We start from the raw sequence: 19485 nt of genomic DNA on the forward strand, positions 1-19485 counted from the left end.
TCTTCCATGCAAACAGCACACCCTTTTATGTCCTACCACAAGCTTACCCTTCATCTTTGCTTCCTCCCAGGCCGGCTCTTTGTCTCTTACAGTCACCCCTGGCATTATGTCTTCTTTTGTGCTGCCCTCCTTGTTTGACACTATCAGCTGATTAGTATTTGCTTCCCCCTTCCAAGAAAACTCTGCTTGCTATACAAGGTGCTTGAACCACCATGTTCCACGTTACAGGTGCTGCTCCTCCAGATTTCAGGGGTGTCAGTGCAATCAGAGTGCTCTCAATATCTAGTGCGATGAGTCCAAGCTGGTGAGTAGCATAGTCCTTTTCACTGGTTTTGTGCCCCTGGACTGCAAACTCATGGGAGACATACCTGCTGCTTGCTTAACAGGGCCATTTATTGCACTGTGATTCCTTAAAAACCAAGCACAGAACTACTGTAGTCACATATATGCAGCTGAAAAGAGTAGGATATAAGCAATACCTAGTTTAATCATCGATAGAAATTAAGGACTAATTACTGTTCCTTCTAATATGACTAAATTTTTCCCTCTGTATAATTTCAGAACCAATTCTATTATTCTAATGCTTCAATCACCTTTAATTCCTTCACAGAGGGAGAACAATTAATATGTGGCTTGTCCCTTGTGTAGTGCTATCTGTCCACTTCTACTGTTAGGCACCTCTACTCTTCTACCTTTGAAAGCCTTCAGCCTATTCCGTGAGACTCTGCCTCACTAAGGGAGGTAGCAGGATGTGAGCTTTCTTGCTTTTATAATTGGGGTATACAGGTGAGAAGCAGAATTTATTAAATAATTACATAAATAAATAAAATGCACATTTGCCCACTGCTCTCTAACATGTAAGTTACTAAAAAAAAAGAATATTTTTCATACTAGTGATCTAAGGGAATGTATATATTGACAAGGTGGATTCCTTTAAGCCATTAAAGTTCACTCCTGCCACCCCTTGCACACCCCTTACAAAAAAAACCACAGGAGACCTGTACTCTCTTTTATTATATTCTTCCCCGAAAAAAAAACCCCAAAACTTAAACATTCAATCAGTAAACCCACCATCTCTTATTAAAAATAAAATCCGTAGCAGAAGATGATTCATCCTGCCTAAACCCCATACAGGTTCTTGTACCTCAGTTCGCCCTGACTTAGGGCTCAGAGTCCTTCTTTAGGGGTCATCAGCCATGTGTGTCTGAGCCTGGACCAGAACAGCGGTGGGATCCCTGGGGGTTGTATACCTCACCAGTGCAGTAGTGGGTTCTGACTGGTTTGGCTGGAAAGGGCTTTTGCACCCAGTTAGTATGGACAGTTGGGTTATTATTTAGCTGAGCAGTATTGTGGAGCCGTGGGTGTGGGTTTGTCGGGGGCGGGCAAGAGTTGGCAGTAGAGTTAGTGAGGGATTATATATAAAATACAGCTCATGCGATCATGCTGTGCATGCTGTGTGCATCACCACCAGGAGCGGGAGACCTAGGACCCTGTGTAACAAAACAAATTACTCTTCTTACAGGCAGTAAAGAGCAGCCTTGCTTCCACAGACTTCCACTGATGCCAAAGACAGAGGTCCCCTTTGAATTAACTCACAAATAGTGCACCCTCCTCTATCCAAGACAGGCAAATATCCTTTTAGGAGAATGAGAAGGTCCAGAAAACCCCTATGGATTGGGCTGTCTGGAAGAAGGAACAAAATTAACTTCTGGGTTTGAGTCTGAGAAGGCAGAGCAGAAGAGCAGGAGCTGGTTTTACCAAAGTGGACTGAAATGCCTCCAGCCTAGATCTGGGGAGCTTCCTCAGCATGAGGTTTGCATAGGCTCCTAGAACAACCTGTCTGCTCCTGCTTCTGGTGCGAGCACCACGTTCACATGAGCCATGCTGGAACAGCTGCTGCACAGCCACGAGGGCTTCTCCCTCCCCTGCTGCTCTGTGACGCCTGTACGGGCACTTCCTCCGGGACCAGCTTGAGTCTCCTATGTATTTTTAAAGGGCCAAAGATCATAAGATCTGGAGCGCCAAAATTCATACACAGCATTTAGACAGTTCTTTAAACATTCAAAGCACTATATAAACATTAGTGAAGCCTCATAAGATGAGGTAGGTAAGCATTATCTCTCCCGCTCAAGGTGTGGTCAAGTGACTTGGCTGAGGCCGTAGGCTGAGTCACTGGCAGAGCAGGGTTTACCATCCTCAGCTTTTTGAAATGGTGTCTCCTGGGCTGGCTGGCAAGAGCAGTGTGTGGTCAGGCAACGCTGGCAGCCTGGCACCACCAACAACCGGCTTCCCCGCTGCCACCACGGGGAAGCCTGCTGTTAGGTTACCATAAACCCTGTCCTGAGGTGGCAAGGTGTGAAGGCCTTTCAGCTCACCCCAACATCACGTCTCGGAAGCCTCACAGAATCACAGAATGGTTAAGGGTTGGAAGGGACCTCTGGAGATCATCTAGTCCAACCCCCTGCCAAAGCAGGTTCACCCAGAGCATGTTGCACAGGGTGACGTCCAGGCGGGTTTTGAATATCTCCAGAGAAGGAGACTCCACAGCCTCCCTGGGCAGCCTGTTCCAGTGCTCAGTCACCCTCAAAGTAAAGAAGTTCCTCCTCATATTCAGATGGAACTTCCCATATTTCAGCTTGTGCCCATTGCCCCTTGTCCTGGTGAATTAGGTTTCATTGCTATTCTGTTGATGAAGAGAGTAAAATTGAGAGGAATTAATTGAAGAAGCCCAAACTCAGACATGGTTGCTCCCTGAGTCACGACTAAGGGCGTGACAATGAGCAAGCGGTCTGATTTTTGGAAGTTCAGGACGTCATCCCCGTTGGCTGCCCAACACCTCTGCAAACCAGGCCCTTCTTCATGTTTCTCAGTCCTGGTTTCTTAGTCCTGCCTTTCTGAAACCAAGCAGTGTGATCTTTTCAAGGTCAGGAACACTCAGCAGCAGAAAGCGAGCTCCGAAAAGGCGCGGTGCTCCCCAACGGTGACTCCTCAGATGCCTCACCTGGGGAAAAAGCAGCAGGGCTGTGGGGAGAGTGGAGGAAGATGAGGCAAACCCAGCCCCCTGCACACGTTTGGTGGTTTCTCATGTCATTTCTGAGTAAAAAAAGAAAACCCACACTCAGGAGAGTAAAGCCAGCAGTGAACACTTCCAGGCTGGGCAGGGGTACACTGTGCTACCCTTCTGGAGGGCAGGGCAGCACATGGCAATGCCGCCAGCCCACGCAGGGGTGTTGGGGGGCTTTGCAGATTGCCTGCTGCAGGCAACCCCCCCTTGCCTCTCAGAGAATATTGGCTGGTGGGGAAGAAGGAGAGACCCAGCTCCGAACACCGGGGATGGTAGGCAGGAGACCGGGCCTCTCCACCTCCGGCCTGCCCAGGGGCAGGCTGGGCGGGAAGCGACCTTCCTCACCAGGCACGACACCACGACAAAAGCGTGGAGCCCGGGCGAAGGCGGGCGTTCACACTGCGGCGACGAAATCCCCCAGAGAACGTGACGGGCCGGTTTAGGGCTTTTTGTTTTGTTTTGTTTTGTTTTGTTGTTTTGTTTTTGACGGCTGGCAGCCAGGCGAGGGGAGCCGGGAGGGTGCCGAGGGCAGGCGGTCCGTCAGCGGCAGCTCCTGTCAGTAGGGCGCAGGGTGGAGTCTCTTACTCACCTCCCGGAGCCACCTCCAGCTTCGGCGAAACCTGTCGAGCAGTTCCCCCCGGTGACAGGGCGGAGGGCGGGCGGGCGGGCGGAGGAAACGCGCCGCCTTGGAACAGGTTTGTCCTTTTCTACCTGCTGACGTTTGGCCGCCCCGAGATGATGGCTGGAAACAAAAACCGCCCCGTCAGTGCGAAGGCAGCCTGGAAAAACTGGTCGTGTCAGGGGCGAGGGCTGCATTCCTGGCTGCCGCGGCAGGGGACGGCTCATCCACCGCGAGGTACCCGCGCGGGTATAAAAGGGCCCCGCACGGCGAGCCGCGGCAGAGGGGCGGCCGCGACGGGGCACCGGCCGCTGGGTGCCCGTCCCGGGCTGTCTCCGAGCTGGGTCCCCTGAGGAGAATGGCTTTGGTTTTTGTTCTTTTAAGACTTTTTTTATTTCTTTTTTTTTTTTTTCCTTTTAAAGAAAGCTTGTTGCCTTTAAGCTTTCAAAGCCCCAGCGCAAGGCCAGGGGGATGTTCGCGGGACGGTGGCCATGAGTAAGTGGCGGCGCTGAGTGAGGAGCGTGCGGGGAAGGAGGGGCAGGCGGGCGGGCGGGGGGACGGCGGGCCGGGCCGGGCGCTCTCCCGCGGCGCTGGAGGCGCCCGCCCGCCAGTCCCGTGTGTTTTGTCCTCGTCCCCAGGTCCGCCGTGGCGAGAGGAAGAGCCAAGCCCGGGCTAGGAGCGAGGGGGAAGAGCGTCCCCCGCGCCGCTCCCCCCGCGGACCGCGGCTCCTCAAGCCTCCTTGGTGCAGTGGTTCTTAACAGTTCAACAGTTCTCTATCATAATTGTGAAATGTTTAGGACCACTTGACCAGAGAGGCCTGGGCATCGGGCCGGCAGCGGCGGACGAACGAGCCTCCTGGCGCCGCCGGAGACCTGCAGCGCCGGCGGCAGAGACGGGCCCGGCCCTCGGCCGGAGAGACCCGCCGGAGGGGGGGAGCCGCCGTGCCGCGCCGGGCCGGCGGCGGGGAGAGGGGCGGCCCCGGGGGAGGTGGAGCCGCACGGCGGGCGGGGGGCCGGCGGGAGCTGCCCGGCCCGGCCTCGCAGCGCCGAGGACCGGAGCACCTGGGCCGGGCGGCGACGAGAGGGAGGCGGAGGGCCCGGTGTGCGGGAGGAGCGGGCCGGGCCGGGCCGGGCCGTGCCGCAAGAGACGCCGCTGGCCGTGGTTGCCGCTCTGGGGATGGCAGAAAGAGTAAAGTCAGTGCAAGTGGTTTAGAAAAAAAAGTTAATGCATCTCCTGTGGGAACTGAGGAGTTTAATATCTTGAAAGGAACAGGTAGGCTAAATCCTTCTGCTACAGCTGCTGGCAGCTGGCTCTGTTGGAGGCAGGCTGTTACACTTACTGTGTAATCATTTATTCTCTCCTTTATTCGCTCCATACATTCAGATGCACAGATTAAAAAAAAATTCAGATTGCCTCTGACTCTCCAGGCTGCATTCTTCAGAGGCGTCCCACCTTTCCACTGGTAATATACGCAACATATATTCAGCAATAGCACTTTTTCTTTGCCCTTTTATTTGGGGCAGTGTAGCTTTCTGCTGTGCTGTTTTGTACTGCATTTTCCATGTATACACTTATTGCAGGCAGTTAAAGGATTATCTGGTCTTTCTGTTCTAACTTCATCAGAAGGACTTCAGTGGGTGCCTGCTTTTAAGACTGTTGCATTGATGGCCTAGTTTGAAGGTCCGTGGACTTAATCAAGTTGGATGGACCTTAGCTAAAATGTTGGATCTTTCAAAATACAGCTAAAGAATTTTGAGTTTTTAAAAAGAGGAGGAAAAAAATCTGAAAATGGCAATTCTGCCAACAATTTATTTTTCTTGTAAAAGGGTAGCTTTGTAAATGAGAAGTTCTTCCTACCTTGTGCTCATTCTTCTCACCCTTACCCCAAGTATCAAATGGAACTAGAAATGTGTTAGGTTTCTTTTTTCTTTTTTTTTGAACATCTAAATAAAACGGGCAACAGACTACTTCATAAAATTGAATTTTACTGCTTTAAGTTTGACCAGGGAAACTTAGTGAACCTGCCTACGTGTATGTTTTAAACCTTAAAAACTAACAAGGTGTATATATGTATTCTCACCATCACTTCTGTGGTATTGTGTTTGATTCAAAATTATGCCATCTGGCGTGAACACAAGGTGCAAGAGTATAATTGCAGGTGATGCTGGCTTCACTGAAGTCAAGAAGAGTTCTGATGTTGTCTGCAGTCGAGCTGTCTTCAGAAGAAGAGCTTCCAGGAGAAGCTGGAGAAATATCTGAAGAGTAGTCAAGCCTGATATGTAAAAATGCTTCTCAGGGACAGCCTAGAAAAAGCATGATTTTCACCTACTGCTGTAACTCAGAACAAGTTAGGCAAGGTTAATTACAGCATAATAGGGTTTAATTTAGCTGGGAATGAGGGTATGGTGGCTGCTAGCAGTGTTTCTCAAACTGCAAGGCTGGCCTCCTTAGGCAAGCTTACACAAGCCCAAGGCAAATGGAAAAACACACTTCGTCTGGGATTTGGCAAAGGTAGAACCCCCACATCCATTAATGATGATTCCTCATTTGCCAAGGCAAAAATTGAAATGCTCTCCCATGGAAAAGATTAACGACCTGTCCCACTTAAGGGTCTGATGATTCAATACCATTCTGTCTGGGTTCTAATATATGGCACTCATTATCACAGTCTCTGAGCACCTCCCGAATATTTGAAAAGAAATAACACTAGTGTTCTGCACACACAGTTCTCATTAATTTCAGTGGGTGTTGTGAATGTTTAAACACAGCAGAGCAGAGCCCCGAAGAGTTGAGAACAGACTTGCAAAACACACTGTGGGTTAGATCCATAGCAGGCTTGAATTGGCACAACCCTGTTAACTTGAGTGGAGTTACACTGATTTACGCCAGCTGGGATTTGTCCCAGTGTTTTTCTCTCCTGCCCTACCTCCAGTTGGTAAGTCTGATCCTCAGCTGGCTATATCCAAGCTGTCCGCTGGCTTCAGTGGGAGTATGAACTTCAGTAGGGCTTCCTGTTTCCAGGGAATCCTCTTTGCTCATCTTAGTACAGCTCAAGATGATGTAAGTGTTGAGTTTTTCCCTGTGTTTGAGTGCAGTGTGTCCTGAAAAAGTTTGAAAGAAACCTGTCTGGTAGGGGTAAGAAAAGAGTTTTGTTGTTTTAAGGATAGTGTCAGTCATTCTTGAAGAGCAAACGTATGGAGGAGGTTCTGCTTACACAAAGAAAAGATTTTAATGTTCTTGTACTGGGTTGTCCATGTCAAGACAAACTTCTACTGAATACTTACAGAAACTGATGTTTCATTATAATCCATGGCTGAAATCGAGGAGCATCACAACGTTACTGGAACATCTCCTTGATGTGTGTTTTATTCTGTGACATTTTAAAGGTATGGCATCAGGTTGACTTCTAACCATTGTTTTTCCTCTCTTGGACTGGGTGAAGTCCTGATGACAGGCTTGTAGTATTCATAAGATGGCAGTAAGCCACGTGGGTGAACAAACAAACAAACAAAAATTCCCAACAAATACGCAGTGAAAACCTCTGGGCAAACAGCCCTTCCTTGTGATATTGTCTAAGCTAAGCAAAAGCCTGAGGGGATGAAGGGAGGAGACTCTTCTGCCAAACTTAGTAAAATGTTGCCCCGCAGTTGCAGAGCATGTCTTTAGTTCTTACTGTTAACATTTCAGACAATATTTTAGTTTCTTATCACTGGAATCTTGGCCTTTGGATAATAAAATTTATTTTTTTTTACTCCCTTTTAAAATGAATAGCAAAGGTATCATGGCCAGACTGGAAGCATAGGTGGATTAAACCTTTTGGTTCTGGACTAACCCCTGGACTAAGGAGGCGTTTCTCATTGTCTGCTCTGCCCAAGAACAGGAAGTAGAAGCACATTCCTCCCTCCCCGCCCTTTTCTGTAGGCTGCTTATAATGCTTTGGCAGCATCTCGTAGTTTCAGTATATACACAAATGCGTTGGATGGGATGCTGATTGGTCAGAGATTCGGGTGGCAACACCTAGTAAAGTATGCATTCAAATCGAATTCACATTTGAATGAAGAAAGGAGTGTTTTGGGTTGCTCTTTCTTTGTCATCTACTGAATAACACCCCTCTGTGTAGGAGCAATCTTGATATTGGTGCTTCTCAGCTATTGAGTAATGCTGTAATCAGGGCATCCTAGACATCATAGTTAAACATCGTACTTAGACATCATACTTAGGTTCTTGAACAAGAGGTAGTTGCATCCCTAGAAATCCTTAAAAATAACAGTAAAAATCTATTTTATGAAAAGCTAATACCAAAAAATCCCAATATTTCTAGACATCAGTAGTCAACATTCACAGAGGATTTATGCTTACCTTCTAGGATGGTATTTGCAATGTTGTTCACACAGTAATTTCCATGCCAAGAGACCAGACATCCACCGCTTCGAGCATCAGAGATTCTTAGGCCTGATCTGACCATTTGCTTTAGTGACCTAGGGGAGAGAGGAGGCTCACCCACTGCTGGCAGCTTCCAATCCCATGGATGTGAATTAACGACCATACTTTCAGCACGTGTAAATTGGGTGTATTGTCTTCAATTTCTGTGTAGCTATACCAGCTTACCCCAACTGAGGTGCAGGCCTTGAAATTATTTCTCACTGAAAGTGTTTTTATGCTCAAAATTGATGTTTGAGAATGCAGATAATTTTTGAAAACTGTATTTTCCAAATACAGTTAATTGTCCATATCAGCAGTAACAGCATTCCTATGAGATAAATGAGATGACAAAGTCTGTGCTTGATTACAATGAAGGCATGATTTTTTTGCTAGCTGATTTATTTCTGGTTCCCTTCTTTGACAAAAATTTTTCTGACAACCTGTGATTTTAGAATTCGCATGACTTTTCATTTCATACTATCCAGGAATTTCTGCTGCTAGCTGATGAGTGCTGGTGATCATCTCACTAACTAGTTTTTGTTCTTTCTCTGTCTGATACAGAGACCAGTGATTTACATCTCCCTTTAGCTTACATGGCTTCATGTCATCTTTTTGATGTTCTGAGACAGACCCAGCTCTCAGATAATGGTTTTTACTGGTATCTGGGAATACCAGTGAAGGGAATGCCTTTTGAAAGCACTAATTCCTACAAGCATGCCTGGCATGTTTGTTATATCTACTGTTTGAGCTTATTTCTTTCCCTCCTTTTTTTGTGCTAAATTTGGGTCCTGTGGGGTGAGGTACAGCAGTATCTGAAGCTGGAGTAGTGTTCTGCCAATTTACCTTTTATTGGACACTTGGATATGATGCACCGGAAAAAAACATAAATAAAATATGTAGTTGCCTGAACTCACTTTATAGTTAGTGCAGACAACTGGCCCTTCTCAGGTGTGATTCAGCTCGTCATCTTACACTGGATTGCTGAAGTAAGTGAGACTCATTCTGTCCTATAAGTACCTGTTTCTCTTAGTTTGCTAGGAACCTGGGCAAGCGCCACTAAATCAGCCATGAGAATTATACTTTCTGGACTGTGGTGACTTGAACTCCCGTGTGAGTCTCCCTGCAGTCTTAGTCCAATGCAAACCCTCTAGCTGTACATCGCTGCTCAGCTCTGTCGGTTAGATCCACGCTGTCCTCAGCTGCTAGGTTTATGTGAATCACCGTTTTTCTTGCTTCCTGGAGTGCAGCGGGAAGCAGTTTTTAGAACAACGGGCACTAAAATTAGAGATAATTCAGTGACACTTTTATAGTAGCCGCATGCAGGAGTACTTGTTCCGTAGTAGCTTAACCTTCACAGTATCATAAAACAGCCATAGAGCTGGTTTTGGTGTCAAGATGAAATAAATTTATCATAATGTTTAGTTACTACATTTCATGAGTCTTACGCAGAGCTATTTTTGCTGGTAACTTTTTTCCTGACTCTGTAAGAAGTCAGGACTGGGAGAACTGGCCTCAAACCAAAAGCCCTAACTGTTTTTTTAGGTGTAGGTTTTTGATTGGTTATTTTTTTCCCAGGAACATTGTGCATAGTTGATCTGAATTAATACCCAAAGTATAGTATATTGGCTCTTTTTTCATTTTAGGCATTTTTAATCTGTTCTAGCAAATGTCATCTTTTCTGGGTCTTGCAGTGTAGCCAACCTTATGAACCTGTTAGGTGTCGATGGTTCATTAATTGCTCTGGTGTTTTCATCCCAAGTCCCTTGTTAGCTTGTTTTGTTAGATGTTTTTTTCCCAAGGCTCCAGCTTCAGGATTCATATGATTTAAGGATAACTGGGAATCTTTATTTAAGAGAGTTTCTAGCTCTCATTGTGGCAGAAGGATTTGAAATAGTAATCTGACGACACAGAAATGCTCAGAAACTGGTAAACAAATGGAATCAAAGCCATTTTTACTCTCGTGATTTTTGTTGTAGGGTGGGGATGAATGATTCATTATGTCCTCTTTTTTTCTTCATTTTCTTAACGCTTGGAATTGGCAATATTGCATTGTAATAAGCCTCTAAAGATGTTCTCTATTAATATTATGACATCCAAACAGAAAGGCAAATCTTTTCTCTTTCACACGGGCTTAAAACCAGGAAAACACCAGTTATTTGTGTACACTGATGGAACAGGGTAAACAAACAGAAGATACTAAAACTGCTACAATGATCTGTGCATTTGTCATTTCAGGTGAAACCAGTGATTCCCAATCCCAAATGCTGTCTGGCCCAACCTGTGTTTCTCCTGATTTTATTACCAGGACAGAAGGCTTGTGAAGGTGTATTGGTGCATGGAAAAATTACTTTTGGTGGGCTGTTGAGAAGGACAATTTAAATTCTGGCAGTGAGAGATCTGGAAAGAGGTTCCCTTAGTGCCTCTGTTGCCTGGGGGGCAGAATTCGTAAGCACTTGGCTCCAGGCAAGGGAGGATTTGGAGTATAAAGAAGTGGCTCTTTGCACCATAGCCTTTCTCTTTGCAGTGTTTTGAGCTTCCTCCTGAATTTTTCCTTTCAGAAGAAGCAGCTTCGTGTGGAGTATGCTGACTTTTGTGGATCATGTTCCTGGGCACCTTAATCTCCCCCATTGATGGACCAGGACCTAAAAGGTGATTTAGAATTAGAAGGAGAAAGTCTGACAGGATTTTTAGTCCAACGTGTTCCTTCCACTCTCATTGCAGCCTGTATATAAACTTGCTGCATGGGGCCATGCTCACATTCACGCAGTTTGACGTGGACTCAGCAGAGTTGTGCAGGTTTCTTCGGGAACTGCTGTTGGCTTCATACCTGAGCAGCACGTTGCCAAATACTAAAGGTCAAAGTGGTGGCATCCCAGGCTCCCTCTAACCAGATTCAGATGTAAAATTGTAAAAGGCAATTTTGTGCTCATGTCAAATTAAAAAATAGTGTTTTATTGTTTTCATAGACTCAAAGTTTAGAAGGCCAGAAGAGGATATTCACATGACACTAATTTTAGATGGCATGTGTGAGAGGTTTATCTTCCCAGACATCTCCAAAGGGAGGACAGAGGACTGTAGTGAGGCATCTGGACAGAATCCCCTTTGCTGTAGAGGGAGCACAGGAGACAGGCTTAAATCAAATGCATGTCAGAGACAGTGTGAATGTCTTCCATTGGGATAAGCTAGTTCCCTCTCTTGCATAACACTGCTAATAGGATGTCCCTGGAATATTTATGGTTTGGAGAGGAACACATCTTTTACAAAGACATGTGGTCCAATTGAAAAAATAAGGCAATTTCCAGACTCTCTAAAATAAACAGGAGATTCATCAAATATAATAATAATGTTCACGTCTTCCCTCCTTTTTTTTCTTTCCCTAGTAAATACAAACATATTTTTCCTGGCTCTTCTTATGCATTCCATTTTGTAATAAGGGTTTAACGAAAAAGCAGAGTGACCACACTACTTTAAAAACAGGCACTGGATTTTTATGTTTGTGCAGACTGTGTATTAAACATCTAATATTCCAAAAGAGGCCAGCGTCTTGCAAAGTCATGCCTTTCCAGCCCCAAAGCCTAAACTTAGCTCCAAAATCCATATTTAGACTTAATTGTAAGTGGTCTAAAAAGTCAACATGTAAGATATGGCATCTTTCAGTCTGTTGGCATCCAGGAACACGGGCATTGCCAGTATTCACTTGCTGTCAAGTCCTCATCACAGCTGGGCTGGTGTCAGTCTGAACCCATACAGCCGTGACTTCAGATGCTATTTAGTGATACTATAGTGATCAGTGACCAGTGTTTCTATCACAGAAGTTTCAGCCTGTGGATGTGGCTCCATGAAGCTATGAACTATTATTACTCATTCTTTATTGATCAATAAAAACAAATACAGAATGTGTTTTCATAAAACTTTTTTTTTGACAGAGAGACTGATAACTAACCTGGCTTCAGGTGGCTGAGAGCAAATATCAATAGTCTTCCATGTACCATGAATTCCAGAAAAAACATAGATTAAGATTATAGTTAGCTTTTTATATAATGTCTCTTTAGAAATTTTCTGAATATAATAGTAATAATAAAAAAGTTGTTGCCCATCTTCCTTTAAGAGCTGACTTTTCAGCATGGCTAAGCATTGTACAAGAGAGATCCTTTCCTGCTGGTAGCAAGTGCTCTGTCCTGGGACATTCAGAGGTCATTCAGAGACATGAGGAGACACCTCTAACACCTGCGAGCCTGTAACTGTTTTGCCACATTTGGCTATACCAGCATTAATATAACTGAGGTAATTAAGAAAAAATAATACTATGAACTGACATAACAGCAAACCATCCACTCCTGTGCCCCTCCTCCTCATGTATGGGTTGTTAGTTCAAAAAAAAAAAAAAAAAAAAAGCAAAGGGCCATTTGTTTGGTGGCAGCATGTGCCGTGTCACCCTATGTGTCCAAGCTGTAGAGAGCACAGAACTGTTGAAGTCCCAGTGGCTTAGGCTCTAAGCCTGGTGGCTTAGCTCTTTGGGTGCTTTCAGTCACGACTTTTGGGTCACTGGTGCTGACAAAATGGAAACTATCATCTTTGCAAAGGTAAGTTTGAGCAGTATAGCTGAAGACTTTTCTACTGCTGTCACCATTCCTATAGCCATGAATTTTGACTTCTGAGTGGTTGGGAGTCTGGGGTGAGTACGTGCAACCTTGTATAAACTGGGGTTATTTCTGACTGTGTGCTGCAAACTGAGCAAGATCTATTAAGGAGCTGAAAATAATAGGCTATTGTGGGGCCAGAAGAGCTGCTGTGTTGCCAGAGGAACTGGGAGCTCATGAAGTAGAGAAATGGTGGTTTGGCGATGCGTGGACGGAGTATCTCACTGCAGGATCAGCGTGGTGAGGAGCTGGCCTAGGAGAGCAGCCAGCCAATGTGTTTCCTGTGCTGTAGCAAGATCATGCTTCTGGGTGGGTTTGATAAAAGAGGTGAGTTGAAATGAAGGCAAGAAGGGGATGGGTGTCCTGGTGGGGGAAGGAGAAGGATTAGGATGAATGTGTTAGGAAAAGGGTAGAAAAGAGTGTGTCTTGAGTATTCATTTACTTCAGGGTCTTTTTCAATGAAGTTTTGACTCCTTATCTATCTCCCGGTGGGGCATCAGCTTCTGTGTGGGAATGCTACTTTTTCTGGCCTTTTCTTAGCCTTCCCTTGCCTTCTCTGTTTCCTTCTCTTTTCCTTTTTGTCTCCTTTCATCTTCATGCATCTTCTTCCTGACTGCATTTCCAAAATCGTTTCACCCTGACCTCTTCCTTCAGCCCCACCTTCCAGAAGGATCGTCAGAGGAGAAAGTAACCTTTGTTGCTCAAAGCTGTTGCTAGTTTTTCCAGGTAAGTCCCTGTTAAGGTTTAGTTAGCAGGGTCAGTGAACCCGGGAGATTGCCTCTCCCAGCCATTGTTTTAGTCTTCGAAAGAAGATGTTTCTGAATTATTTCCTCCCCCACTGGAAACAAACTTTTCTTTTGTTTGAACAATCAATTTGCATCTGGTATGCGATGGACTGTTTTGGCTTGATGTGCTCAGCAGAGCTGGCTGAAGGCTTCTCAGCTATGCAGGCAAAGCAGCCAAAATTGGATACATTGCCCTATAAATAAGGGCATGGGCCAGGTGTCTTCTGCAATTAGAAGGAAAAATATCAGGGGAGAGATTCTGGCTTGGTGTTCCTACTGTTGTGGGGGAGATGTGCCTGCATGAGAGAGCCAAAGAGATCTTCCCTTTTCCACAGCAGGGTCTGTAGGTTCCGGCCTGGCTTTCTAGAGCTCTGGCAAAGGGCATAGAGTCCCTGGAGCTCATGGTCATTTTGCCATGTCTTGTTGACTGCTGCTCTAGATGACCTCTTACTTTGCCAGTAGCTGGAGCAGGTCCTGCTCTTCATTGCCTCCATGTTTTTTGCCTGCTGGTTCAGGATGGCCCAGAGATGCAAATGCAAGTACACTGCTAAGCCCATAGGAGCCTCATGTACCAGTAAAGTATTTGTAGTTTGAAAATTTCTGGGTACGAGTGGGTACAGAGGGAGTGCTTTTCCAGTTTAGTGAACTGTTTGTAGTTTTAAGTGTCATATTATGCAAGAACCTGTCATCACTCTGTGTCACAGGCTCTCCAGCAATGTTTTCCATGTGCAAGACTGATGCTCTCACACCCCCTTTCTGCCTTGTTTCACAGAAAATTGCATTCATTCTCCTTTGCCTTCTCAGGCTGTCAGCACCCTGACACTAGTTCAGCTCTTCATCCCTTCTATCCTAGGACAGAGAATAAACAATATGCAGCCAAACTTCAGTGCAAAAGTTGAATAACTTGAAAAATAAGGTTTTCTGAAGAAGACTGTCCTGGTTTTGCCGGGATAAAATCATAGAAGCAATTTTCTGTTACATCTTGGTTTAGTTCCTGGCCAGCCATGGTATGCAGGTTTCCGTGATGGTCAAGGCCATTAGCAGTTTTGAGTTAGCCAGGTGCTAAAGCTATGAGAAGCAAAAGCCAGGGCAGCTGACCCAGGCTGGCCCACAGGTGTATTCTATACCATAAACGTCACGTTCACTATAAATTGGAAAGTTTGCTGGCAATGGCTTGGGCTCTTTGCTCTACTCTCTTCTCTTCAGTTTCTGTCCCTGGAGGGTCTCACCACCACCACCTCTACTACTACTACTATATGGGTTAAGTATAACTTTGTGTCTTTTGTATTAGTATTGATATTGGTTTTCTTATTTTATTAAATGTTTCAGTTTCAACCCACGAGTCTCCCTCCTTTTCCCAATTCCCTTTCTCAGCTGGGGAGGGGTCTTGGGTGATAGAACAACTGGTTATTGTTTAGCCCTGGATGCGGGGTAAAGGGAGACAAGCCCAATCAATGAATTGGTTGGTCTGACAACTTGATTTTAAAACTTCCTTTATGGAGCACCCTCATGCAGGATTGGAGGGGGGTGGGAGGGAAGGAAAGAAAGGAGAAGCATCAATGATCCGCCGAGGCATTTGTTTATCATGACACGTGTTTTAACGGGACGTTTCCTAACGTGCAAAAGGCACGGCTAAACTCCAGCAGCGTTCCCTTCTCGCCAGCCGCCGCCCCCCCGGTGCCTGTCCCAGCCCGGGGGGGCGGTGGTGTTCGGCGGGGCGGTTCCTGGCGCGGCAGCGCCATCTGCCGGGAGAGAGAAGCGCGGAGGAGCGCGAGCTGCGGCGGGACCCCGGGCGGGCCCGGCCGCGCTGCTGCTCCACGGCTGAGAAATAACGCTTTGGGGTGTGTTTCCTTGAGGTCTGGGATCCCGGCCCCTCTGGTGGAGTTCTCGGGATTACCAGTAGTTTTCAATCAAAAAGTTCCTGCCTGATGCTGCGAGTGAAATCTGCTCCGAGGAGCCCCTGGGCTCTTGTAAAACAATCTGTGTTCTTTTCCTGACAAAGCAGCCCCGTTTGAGTTGAGGTATACAATTTTCTTTCCAATCAAATATATTTAAAAATTGAATTTAGAAAATGGAGTCTTTGGCCAGGGCGGTAAGAAAAATGCATTTAAAAGATCTAATGCGGTGAAGGAAATACAACAGCAACTTCTCCAGTAAGACAAGGCATTGGATGAGCTGAGAGAAGATACAAGAAGAGGCCACACCGAGCTCTCCGGAGCACATTTTCTGACTTTGTTCCTTACAATATAATCTTCATTCTGCAGGGAGGGACAAGGGAGAGAAGGAAGCTGTATTCCCAAGGCTGTTCTCAAGCCACAAAAGCTGTAAGTGCTTCTGCTGTGTGTTGGCCAGCAAAGCTGATTGTTTCTGCTGCAACTTCTTGGATATTTTCATGTTTGTTGTGATGCTATTTTACCTTTGCTGACAATCTGGTTGTGTAGAACTTGATGCTTGCTTTTTAAAAGAGTAGTTTGTCACGAAGCAGTGTCCCTGGGAACGCCTCCACATGCGCCGCACTGGGGAGATGAGGGAAGTATTTGATGAAGGCTAGAAGCCAGGGCTGGTTTGTTCCCTCGAGAGGAGGAAGAGGAGGACACTTGGTTAATCCCAGTTCATGCCCCTGCAGTGGAGTGAAGGTTTGCCTGTGGCAGCGGTGGGCGGTGCGGGGGCTGCTCCCTTGTTTATGGCACAGGCGATTTTTATTGCTTCTCACGCTGTTTGTGTGGGCTCGGTAACGCAAAGCTGTCACGGGAGAGCGCAGAAGAGTCCGCAGAGCACCCGCTCCTGCGGGAGCGTCCGTCACCACCCGTCCCTTGAAGCCCCTGCGATCCCTCTGCCAAAGCCACAAGGAGACTAAAACACAGCCCCCAGCTGCTGCCAGAAGCTTTTTTTGGTTTTAACATGTGCCCCCCACGCCCACGGAGACAGGGTGGCCCGGGCATGTCCTCCCGGTCCCGCTTTCCCCACAGAGGAGCGGCGGAGGGAGGCGGCGGCGGCCGGAGCGGGACCGCTGTCCGCGGTGCTGAACCGCCGCGCCCCGCAGCCCGTCTCGGCCGCGCTCCAGCCCCGGCAGGCGCTGCGGGGTCCCCGACCCCTGCAGCATGGAAAGGGGACCAGGCTTTGTGTCTCCCCCCGGCACTGCACAGCCTTGCGAGGGGCTCCTCGGATGCGTGTCCCTGCACCGACGGAAAAGGTAGCTCTAACCAAAAAACTCGGAAAAAGCAATCCTCGCTCCCACCACCCCCTTAAAAAACCATCCAACCAAATATTAAAAAGGACGCAGGGTCGGGGTTTTTTTTTGGCCACTCTTCCCACGAGCTGCTGCTGCTCAAGTATATCTGTGCAGAGGTCAATGAAATAGTATTAGAACCATAGTGCAAGCAGGACACTAATATGCCCAGGTAGGCTGTTTCACAGAGGAAACGGTAGCTAGGGCTGAGCATAAGAAGCACCTAGGCAAGTGAGTGAGGGTTAAACTGGCATGATTAGGGTGACAAGAAATTAAACGGGAGACCATGGACTGCATACTGTCTCTCTTTATGACTTGCAAATTAGAATGGAAATTAAAAAGCCTGAACACAGAGATCCCCACGCCTCCAGACATGGACAACTGAGCAAAAGATTGTCTGCAACTGTCTTTCATTAGGTGGTGTCAGGCTTTTCTTCTCCTGACCTTCACCAGTCGTTTACAGGGGGGCTTTCGATCTCCCCTTGGAGACCAGGGTCACAAAGAGGCAAGGGACCGAGCTAGAGCAGGTCTGAGATCAGCTCTGAGCTGCCAAGCCCAGGCAGTGACAGGAGAGCCCTTGCATTAAGCTGTTTTACCCAGCTCTCCCCTACAAGGCAGGTCATGACCTGGGGCTTGCTCAAGCCCCTGCTGTGCTCCAGACTTGTGGGATCCATTCTATGGCATGAATTGCCCCAGGTGCAGGTGGGACATGGTCTTGGCACAGCAGGGAGCCCTGTTACTTTGGTGGGAGCAGAAAAAGGGTCCTGCAGGCTGGGCTGGACTCTCCAGGACTACAGGGGTAGCAAGGAAGCACCAGTGAAGTGAGCAGAGGGCAGAGCCTCAGTGCTGCAGGTAAGCGGCACCCAAGCGCAGAGCTGGAAGGAGAGCTGCCAGGAGGCAGGATGGAATTAGCCAGTCTGGTTCACCTCGGGGACAGAGAGGAAATCTGCCTCGGGGCGTGAATTTGGCTGCTCCTCTCCGTGTGTCCTTTCCGGTCCTTCTCGTGCAGATGCACGTCGCCCACAAAACCACTGCGGAGTCACCGCGGAGCCGGCGTATTCCCTCTTGCAGCCCTCAGGCTGCAGCTGGCGACCGGGAGAGAGCCAGGGGCTCGTCTGGGCGGACCCCAGGTGTCCCAGGTGGCCGGTCCGGCCCTGCATCTTCACCCACATCCCCATCTGCGTGTGAACACGCGTGGGGGGAGGCTGTGTTTGATTTTCACGCCGGTTTCACTGATATGATCGTTATTTTCTCCACAGTCTGCAAGGGCTGAAGTTTCCCTTGATGGTCTCAACTACCCGCCCCGCAAATCAATTAAACCCAGCGCCGGCAACGGGGCCTAATTAAAATAAAGGAGAGGCCACACAGCAAACAAACAAACAACAAACAAACCCCAAACAAACAGGAGCCCCCCTGCGCCCCCCCCCGTGCCGCCCGGGCTGGGGAGCGCTCGGGAACGCCCCGAAACCTGCAGCGCCCCGCGGGGAAACCAGCTCCGCTTTACCCCGCCCCAGGGAGCGGGTCCGGACCCCCCCGGAGCCCTCCTCCGGCTTCCCACCGCCGGTGCGCCCTGACCCGCGGCCCTCCCCGGGGCTCCCCGCGCGGGACGGGGCCGGGGGAAGCCGCCTCCCGGGGCGGGGGTGGGGGGTGTCTCCGTGGGGTCCTGCCGAGCGGTGCCCGCGGGGCTTTCCCGTCCCCGCTCCCAGGTTTGGGCTTGGGATGCCCTCGGGGCTGCCTTTGAAACGGGCCGTGCCCGCCTCCCCTGGCCGCGCTCCCAGCCCGCTCCGCCATCCATCTCTTTTAAAGAACCACTAATTTATCGCGTTTTCCTAATTATGTTTTATTTAGCTATTCATGAGCTATTTGGTGTCCCAGTGTCTGTGGCTATTCCTGCTCTGCTTTCCTTTCTCTCCCTTCCCCTCTTCCCTCCCTTTGATGTCCTTTTGCATATTATACAAACAAGATCAAAAGCTACTTTCACCACCTCCGCCCACATCACGCAATATTTGTTAGGGGAGAAAAGTGTGTTTCGGGTAGAAACGCTGCCTTGTTAGAGAGAGCTACTACCCAGCTGAAACCCGGGCGGGGGGCAGGGAGGGGGGACACGACACCGGGAACATGAACTTTAAAGTGAGCCCTATTACCACGTTATTTAAAGGTCTGATGGTGTCAGGTATAATTCTGAAGAAAAATGTTATGTCGGACAAAATGCTGATATTTTCCTGCGGTATTAATGAGCAGCTTGCCCTGGGCAACTTCCCCATCTCAGAGGGCAGCAGATGCGGAAAGTCCTTGGGGAGCAGATCTTTGAAATTTCATCAGCATTCATGGGTGACCTAGCCTTTTCAAACACAATGATAGACATGATAAATCATCTTTACAACGAATTCTAATTATCCTTTATATGGCTGGGTTGCCTCTTGAAAAGCAGAAATCTAACACTTTTCCATATTGCTTCCAGATTTCAGTGAGGATGTCAAAAGTCTTGTGCCCTCCTTCTTCCCCGCTGTGGACCGCATTGCGTGACATTAACCCTAACCCCTGAGTGTGCAGGAGTCAAACCATTCTATTAAGTTACACGCTTGCCTGTATTGAACTAAATTTAATTCCTTTCCTCTCTTACCCAATGAAATTATGTGGCGCGGTGTAAGATAGGATTAGAAGTATATCATTATAGCAATTAATACTATAATGCCTCCATGATTAGTGTGCTACATTGAATTTCA

The 19485-nt window shown here is 47.7% G+C and overlaps 1 protein-coding gene across 1 annotated transcript in view; it reads left to right on the plus strand.

The window, feature by feature from the left end:
* The first annotated feature begins 18877 nt into the window (after positions 1-18877).
* Positions 18878-19485, plus strand: part of KIF26A (kinesin family member 26A) — a 107348-nt gene continuing 106740 nt past the window's right edge. The window contains 1 exon segment of the mRNA XM_068398467.1: positions 18878-18889. Within this exon segment, the coding sequence (XP_068254568.1) occupies positions 18878-18889 (12 nt within the window).

The sequence above is a fragment of the Nyctibius grandis genome, chromosome 4, assembly GCF_013368605.1.
Source record: "Nyctibius grandis isolate bNycGra1 chromosome 4, bNycGra1.pri, whole genome shotgun sequence".
NCBI classification, from domain to species: Eukaryota; Metazoa; Chordata; class Aves; order Nyctibiiformes; family Nyctibiidae; genus Nyctibius; species Nyctibius grandis.